General features: G+C 31.2%; 1 protein-coding gene across 1 annotated transcript; it reads right to left on the reverse strand.

The window, feature by feature from the left end:
• Positions 1-7035: 7035 nt before the first annotated feature.
• Positions 7036-8775, reverse strand: LOC143581212 (dof zinc finger protein DOF3.6-like). Its single transcript, XM_077064037.1, has 2 exons — positions 8583-8775; positions 7036-8387 (listed from the first exon to the last, which is right to left on the reverse strand). Exons 1-2 carry the CDS (start codon positions 8634-8636, stop codon positions 7455-7457), a joined length of 987 nt encoding a protein of 328 aa, XP_076920152.1. The 5' UTR covers positions 8637-8775; the 3' UTR covers positions 7036-7454.
• Between the last annotated feature and the right edge of the window lie 1700 nt (positions 8776-10475).

Genomic DNA, 10475 nt, shown 5'->3' on the forward strand with positions numbered 1-10475 from the left:
CCTACTAACCGACATAAACTAACTCAAACTCAAGCCGTGCCAAATCAATATCGAAATATTCAATAAAATTTGACCCCGCTCAGTTTTAAATAAAATTTATGTCGGTCCGTAGATAAAAGTAAACATTTCTCATCGGTATATTCGAAATAATATAAAATTTTATATATTAAAAGTTATAAAAGAAAAACAAATATAAGTAAAACTAGTTACAAAAATATAATATTAAAAAAAACAAACAAAAAAGCTAACATATATTCGACTATGCGTTTGATGCTAACATATCTTTGACTACGTGTTTGGAGGCCTAACTCATCTTTAACCATGTGTTAGGAAGTCTAACGCGTCTTTGACGACGTGTTGGCGTTTTTAACCATGCGTTAGGAAATCCAACGCGTCTTTGGCGACGTGTTATGCTAACATGTCATCAAAGACGCGTTAGATTTCCTAATACATGGTCAAAGATGAGTTAGAGAGGGTCATTTTTGAAAATATTAAGTTTAGGAGACAAAGTTGGAATCTCATTTTGTAGATGGGCTATTTTAGGGATTTTCCCTAAATCTTAGGTTTTCTTTAGTAATAGACTAATTTCTAACAATTGATAATATTTTTAACGACCAACAATGGCTAAACCATTGAAAACTCTCATAGAGGTTTGATGTCGTGAGGCCTAATTCACCTAGTGGCGTTTCACTTAGGCTTAAACGTTGAAAATAATATATTTTGTCAACAATTAAGTTGGTGAGTTTTTATAAGTTTTTTGCGTATACATATATATAAAAACTCGCGATTCAACGATCGTAATGCAATAAATATTTAAGTGTAAAGTAAATGAAATCAAATAGTGTCGTCCTCCCGTTCATTTAACCGAGGCCGTTGAAGTTGGGGAAATGAGAACCACCTTACGTAAACAACCGAAGTCTTAACGTTAGACAGCGCGGGTACGTCCCGTCGGACCCTCCCACTATGTGTATGCGTTTTCATTTGCGTGACTTCCACCAATAAAACAATAAACACGTTGCAAGCAATTTCACGTATAATCATAAACAATATGCACGAATAATATTAACATGTACGATATAAGTGAATCGGTTTGTAAACATGCGCATAACTAACGAAAGAAAAATTTGTGAGCTGCTACACCCTAAAACATTATAAAGCATTAAAATGGGGTTATGAAGAACTCACCTCGAAATCGAAGATAAACTTGAAAGAAAAGCCGAAACCACAATAACGAAACCAAAGCAACCGAAACCGAAAGTGCGTTAAAGAACCCGAAACGATTGAACTTCTCGAACTATAATTAAAACAAAAACAACTCTAACTAACGGGATTGGAAAAAGTTGTATATATTTGGTTAATGGAATATTGCATTAGTTAATATATTGTATTAGCATTTTATGGCATTGTAATATTATATTATTTTTAAGTTTTAACGGGTTTTAACGATTTATGTTATTTTAATATTATAACTTTAATATTCATATGAAAGTTACGATAATTTCTAGGCACGGGTTTTAAATAGGGATTTTCCCTTGAATAATTATAACTATGTTATTGAATTAAAGTTAACGGAATAGAAGTTAACGAATTAAAAGTTAATGGTTTAAGATTAACGAACTAAGGTTTAATGAAACATAAGCTAACGAGTTATGGTTTAACGAATTAAAATTTAATGAATCAAAAGTTTATTGAATTTTAAAGATAGTGAATTAAATGCATCGGAATTTATAAACTCTTTTTTTAACGATTTAACGAATTTTAAAGTTAGCAAAGTAACGGAAAAATAAATTTGTTTCAATGGTTTAACGAACATGATAGTTGGGTTTTAGTTGAAAATAACAATTTATATTTTATAAAAATTTTATTTGAGTTAAAAATGATTTTAATTGATTTATTATGATTTTTAAATAATTAAACTAATTTTTAAATAATAAATAAAGTGATAAAAAAAATAATATCAAAAAATGCTTTGACCCGGGTTCGAACCCAGGTCTGTGGTCTAACAAGTTAGGGACTTAACCACCGGACTATTCTAACATATTGAATATAACATAGAAATATATATATATATATATATATATATATATATATATATATATATATATATATATATATATATATAAACTTTAATTAAAAACATGTGGTTGAGAATGAGTTTCTAGAGTTTTCACAACTCAAGTGGGTTTTTATTTTAACCTAACCCGATATATATATATATATATATATATATATATATATCGGGTTAGGTTAAAATAAAAACCCACTTGAGTTGTGAAACCCATTCTCAACCACATGTTTTTAATTAAAGTTTAAATCTTGTAGTCCACAATTAAAGTTAATAAAAAATGTAAACATATATATAACATTTTCTCTCTCCTGAAAACATATATAAAAATTAGTAAAAAAATGTTAAAAAATAGCAAAAAAATGTTTTTTTGATTTTTCGATATTTTGTATTAAATGTAACAACACATATTACGTGTGTAACAAAAAAAAAACAAAAAAAACGATGTTATATAGGGTTTTCACAACTCAAGTGGGTTTTCATTTTATACATTTCCTATATATATATGTATGTACGTATGTATATGTTATGTTATTTGTTCATCATCCTCATCCAAAAACCCTAGATTCAATTCAGTAATTTGGTTCGATGTTTGACAAAATTATGTTAGGGGTTTCAATCATTGGCCAAAACTAAATAAAAACCATATAAAGATTACTCGGTATAATGATGCTTTGATGGTGGACAGAGACTCGCCGAAAAATAACTTGGACGAACAATTTAGATATTACAGAGAGTGTTATAATGTGTTTAGAGGTTGTGAGCAAGTTTATATGAACGAGAGAATCGTATTTATACTAATAATTGGAACGTTTGCGCGTTAATTGATGTTAATGCTCTTTGGCCGTTTACCGGCGGTTTTGCGGGATTAATTCACACTATTTTAGCCGTTAAAACGCAATTAGCATGTTGGTTAAGGTTTGTTATTAACTTCCAAAGGCGTTATACTAATAAAACGGGTCAAAGAACGAGATTAAGGGGTGTTTAAAGTCTTGCCGGCACCGATTCCGTTGCCAGACAATTCCGACGGGAAAACGGGCTTAGGGGTGGGGGCTGGGTATTATAAATTGTTATAATATATAATATTTTGAATTATTTACACTTTCAATCCTTCATCTTTAAAGTCATATAATTTGAATTACCATTTGAACCTTGTACTTTGAAAGATTTTGATATTTGAAATGAAAGTTATATTTCTTAGATATTTGCATAATTTACCCGAGTAGGTCTATAAGTCATTTAAATGAAGACTTAAAATCTCGAAAATTCGTTATTTGAAATAAATGAATTGAAAACGAACAACCGATAAACGTAAATTCTTGTGTATACTATATTAACAATGAACGTTAAACACGAAAATAATGAAATGGCGAAATAGGTCGGTTTAACGAATAAGAATACAAATTCAAGTTCAAATTACCGAATGTTACATGAAACGAATACACACACATATATATATATATATATATAAGATTAGGTTCATTTCAAAAGTTTTCTTATTGTGAGAAGTGCGACAAGTCCTTCTAGCTAATCATATAATTTTTTTTTATTTTATGTTTAATTAATTACTAGGGCATATTTGTAAAATTTTCATGATTTGTTTTTGGTAACTAATTAATAAGTTAGGAGTTTCAAACATGATTTTCTTTTTATCCTTTTTTATATTATATTGATTGTTAATTTTTTATTATTTCGAAATTCTTTTTACAAATTCAGGTTTTTATATTAAAATAAGAAAAACTCATTCCGAATAATTATCCGTAGACATCAAAAATACACGTTACACGTCAATGCTAATAACATATCCTATACACATAATACAACATATCCTACACATTAAAAATACATGCTACACATCAATCTTATCAATATATCCTACACATCATATAACATACCCTAAACATTAAGCAACACATCTTGCACGTCATACAACATATCCTACGCATAAACTTATTTACATCTTATTTACAGTTTATCAACAAACAAATCTACATCTTTTTTTATTTTATTTTTAATTTCAAGATTTTTATATAAATTATACATACACACTTCGAAATACCACATACACAATACATAAATGAATCAACACACGATAAAAAATCACACATTCACAATTCAAAGTATCACCTACACAATACATATATGAACCTACACATTACTTAAATGAACCTACACGTGATAAAAGATACACATACATAATTCAAAAATACCACATACACAGTACATAAATGAGCCTACAAACGATAAAAATTAGAACTATACTATTTGAAATACCACATACACGGTACATATATGAACTTACATATTACATAAATGAACCTACATGATAAAAATTACACTTACACAATTCAAAATACCACAAACACAATAAATGTATGAACCTACATAGTACATAAATGAACCTACACACGAAAAAATACATATACACAATTTGAAATATCACATACACTAACAAATAAATAATGTAACTTTTAACATAATCATCTTTAAATTATGAATTTAATTAGTAAATTAATTATTTGTAAACTAATTAATTTCTAAATAATGTATCTTTAACATATTGTTGGTCAACGTTTTTTTATAAACATTGAAGAACGTGTAGCTTGTATAAACTAGAAAACGTATGGTGAAACCCACAAATTTATTTGGTAATAAAAAGTTTTGGTAATATAGATTATATGATTTTTTTTGCAGGTTGTGATAACTTTTTGCAAGCTTAAATTATTAGAATATTTTATTTGAGAGATGATGTAGTTAAAATTTAGGAATATAATAATAAAATGTAAGTTACAAATGTGGCTTCTACAAAGTAAATACCAATATACCCTTTTTGTTTGAAACTCCATTAATTTCCATTAAGATGTTGAAACTCATAATTACACTATTACCATTTTGATTGTAGACCATAGATCAATCATCATCAATGGTTATGATTAACTTCTCGCTATAAAATCACTTCTCGCAAGATCCATCCCCTATATATATATATATAAACGAAACCGAAAATTCAAAATGAGTCGGGTTTTCTGATTTGAAAAGTAACGGATGTTACAGGAATGGCTTTAGGTTTTCTTGAGTAGTGCAGACTAACTTCTAACAAATGATAGTACTTGTATTATAAGTAACCTAATGAAATGAAACCAAGCCAACTCTCATGACCGTCAATGCTCGGAGAACCAACAAGATTAAGTAAATTGTAGGTTGTGCTAGGTAGGTGTCCTTAAAGAGGTAATAGAGAAAATTATAGTGGAAGCTTGATTCGAACATGACATCTCTGCTAGAGGATATTAGATGATTACGATTACACCACGTTAGGGGCCTACGATCATTTTTGTTTCTCCCTCGATGGGTTAAAGGGTGGTAGAGTTGTTAGTTGGTGCATAACACTTTATTGGGGAAGGGTAAGTGTTGTGTGGCTTGCTAGCTGGTCCTTTCTATAAAGCAAAAATCTATGTTTGCCAGATTCCTTTCTTTTTAGACTGCAAAAATCACTCTTTCATAATACATGTTCTTTTCTTTTCCCTGTCTATTTTGAAACATGACCCTTCACTTTACTTTTGGTAATTATGAGTGTGGAAGATTTGCTATCAAACTACACACTCTTTTACTTTTTCAACACACGGATGAGATGAGAAAGAAGGCACTCAAGATGCAACAAAACCATGTGTGTTGTTTTAACCTAATCATCATTCATCAGTAATTGCTGTGGAAATAGGTTGTTTTTATAATTCATCATTAATCTCTTTATATCCATTTTTGTTTAGGACTTAACTGGAACTTTAGTTGTTTTTGCGGGCTTCTGGTTCTTCTTGGCAGTTCACTACCCATGAAAGTGAACTCTACAAGTTCGCTCGTATGTCGAACGAACTGAATATAGTTTGTTACTAAACCCTGTGCCACCCAAACGAACTTGCCTATTTAAGTTACGATAACGAACATACTAGAAGTAAAAGAAGTTTAAAGAACCCCTAGAATTAAGAGTCACATCCTAAACACCTACAAATTAATATACAAATTTCACCTGTAAACATATCCAGACCAACTACATAAAGGTTGAAATATTTGAATCTTTTGGGGCTTTAATCTTTTTTTAAAGAATTTTTATATATACAATTTCGTCTTAGTTTGTGCTTAGATATAGTCAATTATTTATCAGTCTTATTATTGCAAAATTATTAACACCTTACACATTTCTTGACGACGACAAATCCTCATAAAAATGGACTTAAAGGACCAGTCGTATTATCAATGATGTTCCTCAACTTTGTAAGAGTTATTGGGACAAACCCGTTTGTATGCATGTTGTTTTTCCATTGCATATTCACAGTGACATTTGTTTGAACTCAAGCCAATATTAATTTCAATGTTTTTCCGATGATCGTCAGTGGGAAAGAGGAATAAACGCAAGGACTAGCCACACAAACCATAATAATAAGTTAAATAAAAAGAAAAAGTATTGAAGATATTAGACAAATAATATACTGAAATTAGTGAGCTGATTAAAAACAGCTTAATTAAGCCTACTTCTTTCTTGTTGTATATAGAACAAGCTAGAAGATGTACTTCCTTCAACACCAAATTAGTGATCATTGGAGGATTACAATCAAAATCACATATTCGTAGAGCATTCACATCTAGTTCCCGATATTAACCTGATCCCTATACCTTGAGAAACAATTTATCGCTTTCATAAAATTTGACACTTCATGACCTCATTTACTTCCAAATTTAGATTAAATGTAGTAACTCACTTCTCATTCTTCGTATTTAGGGATTCACTGTCATAACTGTGAGTGTTTAAATGAAAGAAAGAGATCGATAGAGGAGTATGAGTTTTTAGTAGAATACATATATAGATGAGGTATGAGATGTAAGAGTTTTGTAAAACAATGGACAAAATTTAAAGATAAAGGTGATTTTTAACAAAATTATACATATTAAGATGAAGAACTCAATGTAAATACTCTAGGTGTACAAATAGTGGCTGTTTATAACCAACTTAGCATTCACCTACATTGACTAATATGAATCAAGCAAACTAGTACAAATGCATAATCAGTTTCTCATTGTCAGTAATATAGCATAATCAACATATTAGCACACAGTTACACACATAACACACACAATGGTAGAACACTTCCAAAGTATAAGGAAACTCTCATACACATTAATAGAATAAACCAACGCCATTTAATTCTATTACACTAAAAAGTACATAAGGTATACCTATCATTGATTCTCCTGAAATTCTTCAGCACATGATCAAACGTTGAGCCACTGATCTTAATTAATCAACCATACGACATTCAAGCTAGGAATCAGCTAGGGTTTGAATATCCAAGTTAAATCACCTTTGATAACAAGCACCATTCATCTGAATCATGCTTAATTATAGGAAATGTGTAGTTGAAGTGCTGACACCAGGAAATTCTGCCCATGAATTTCCAGCCCATGGTTGTGGGTTAGTATTTTCCATCATACCTAAAAACTGCCTTGATAAGCTTAAGCCTCTATTGTCTTCAGCCTTCACTTGGGGATCAATCGGAGGGTTTTCGATACCGGAATTGTTGTTTAAACTTATGTCTCCTCCAACTATCAAAGATGATTGTGGTTGAACGCCTTCAGTTGGGTAGCTAAACAGGTTATTAGTGTTGTTTGGTACTTCAAATCCTGGAAAGAAAGGGAGTCTCCAATTCTCTTGACCTCCAATTGATAAAATGTTGTTGAAATTGCTACTATTTCCTATTTGAGGCTGAAATCCAGCAATATTTGAGCTAAGATTGCCACCAACATGGCCACCATATTGGCTAAGAGGACTCAAGAGGGGTAAGTGAAGTGACGATGGATGTGGGATTTGAGTACTTGTCATGTTCTCCGAGCTACTTCTTGGGGGACTAGCACTAAACGATTTCAGACCTGACTGGCTCGGAGATTTCGAGCTTCTAGTTTTGCTACTTCTTTTGTTTCTCCTACAACCTCCACCAACCAGAACATTTCTTAAAGCTCCTCCTCTAGTCCAGTAACGCCTACACGTCTTGCAAAAGTGCCTAGGCTGTGTGAGGCTGTAGTTGTTGAAATAGCAAAACTTTGTATTGGTTGAATCACACCGTGGACAGTTTAGACCAGGCTCGGGTAAGGGTAGCTTGGCTAACCTTGCTCGATCCACCATAGATCCTGATTTGATGGATCCTTCTCCATCTCCTACCCCGCCTCCTCCAGCACTAGCACCTGCTGGAAGAGGCGGGAGAGAAGGTGGAAGATTAGGGTCTTCTCCATCTCTGGCACCAACACCTCCAGCTCCTTGATGGTTTGATTGTGAGAGCTGAAAACAACATAAGATGGAAAGAAGCAAAACAAAGAAAGGACATGAGTTTAAAAGATCATGGTATATTCAAGAAGAGATTTGTAGAGGAATATGAATTAGCATATATCATCTTTTTTGCATAAAGCTTTTCCTTTTACTTTGATTGGATGAAGAAACAACTAATATCAAAGAAAGATGTGTTAAAGCTCAAACCTGATGATGCCAATTGTGGTGATCAAGATAGGGTGGAACAGATGAGAAAACCATGATTTAAATTTGAGGCTTCTTTTTCTCTTTTAGAAAGGTTTCAAAGTTTTTTTGGAAATATATGGGAGTGGGGAATCAAAAACAAGAGAATAAAACACAGAGAAAAAGAGAAACTAATAGGAAGGAGGGGAAGTGAAGGATAAATGGAAGAAAACTTTAAATTATACTGATTTAGTGCTAAGCATCTGATTCTTCTTTGGTAGTGGTTTTGGGATCAAATTATCCTAGTTTCTTATCATAACCTTTTTGGGTTGAAATTATACAGGTTGGGTTCAAATTACATGATTTCGTTGGCTTGCAAGGTATTGACGGATCCCATAAATTTTCCAACAGTAGGTTTTTTTCGGATAAATATATATAAAAAAAGAAGTGGCTTTTGTTTCGCTTAATTTTGTATTTGTTTTTATTCTCATTTTTGAATCTTCCTTTTTGTATTTATTATTAAAATTAGGGTTTTCTGGAGTGAGTGGAAGAAGTTTCTTAGCCTTTAAGCTTTCTCAGAGTGACACTCTGTGACACACACCACCTTAGTGCTCGGGTAAAAAAGAGACCTCTGACCCCTCCATGCATATACACACATAATATGTATCTATATGTGCATGCATGAAAAAGAGAAAATTATATAAAAACAAAGAAAGTGATTGTGAGATAGATGCATATATGCAGCATATGCATCTAAAAGTGGTGTGAAATTTCACTTTCTTCTATGCAATATATATAAGATGTCATGTTAGTGGTGGAATCAAATCTGTTAAGTAATTATTCGTAAACTGCAAAATCTAAAGAATGCCACTGCAATATTTCGTCAAGGCCACGTAGAGTACAACTTCTTTCACAAATAAATAGCAATTGGTATTTAAATTATTTGCTAATTTCGTAAAATATGTTAATAATTTTCATATCTTCCCGGTTACAAGTAGTAGTTGCAGTCTTTGAATCTCTCTTTGGGTAAAAAGAATATGTTTATTGCAAGTCAAAGTACATGATTTACTCGTTGGAGTTGCAATAACATATAAAAGTTACAACTTTACAAGGGTTGTGCAACAATAATCCAAAAATGTTCAATTAAATTAGATTTTTTTTAGATATTGGATTTTAATAATTCAAACTTGGTCTCATTGACCTACGTTGAGCCAAATTCAAAAAATGTATCCTAAAAGTCCCAAGTTTTGACCTATTAGCCATCAACAAGCTTTTCATTAACGAGGCTAGATTCCATTAGTTGTTGATTATGTGGATGATGGTGTGTATGATTGTAGGACATATGTAATGGATCTCACAACTTTTCTTAGATCAATCCGTGCTATTAATTAGCAGAAATCACTAATAAAACTCGGATCTCGAATCTTAGTTTTGCAAACACAAAAGAGAGAAAAATGTGAAGTTTTATAGGTAGTTATATGTGAAGAAATGGGTGAAAGTGTCTCTTTTATAGGGTCCCAATTTCTTCAATGTTTTCATTTCATGGGCCTATGTGCACTTTTACCGTACAAAACAAAACGTGCTAAGTATGTAATACAACGACTGTAAGCAAACAGAAAAACATATACAATTCTTATAATAATATATAATATTAGCCCTACAATAATTATGTGGCAAAATAGTGACGTAGACTGCTTATGTGGTGAAAAAATATTTTTAAATTAAAATTAAATTTTTAACCAAAATAAATGAACTGAACCACTTTATTTAAAAAAAAATAAGCGAACTGAACTACTTTTCTAACCAAAATAAATAAACCAAATCACGTTTATTAACAAAAATAAACAAACCAAACTACTTTTCTAACAAAAATAAATAAACTGAACCATCTTTTTTTTTAACAAAAATAAGCGAACC

The sequence above is a fragment of the Bidens hawaiensis genome, unplaced genomic scaffold (genome assembly GCF_021521415.1).
Source record: "Bidens hawaiensis isolate Kalapana, Puna unplaced genomic scaffold, B.hawaiensis_p1.1 tig00030831_1, whole genome shotgun sequence".
Taxonomy (NCBI): Eukaryota; Viridiplantae; Streptophyta; class Magnoliopsida; order Asterales; family Asteraceae; genus Bidens; species Bidens hawaiensis.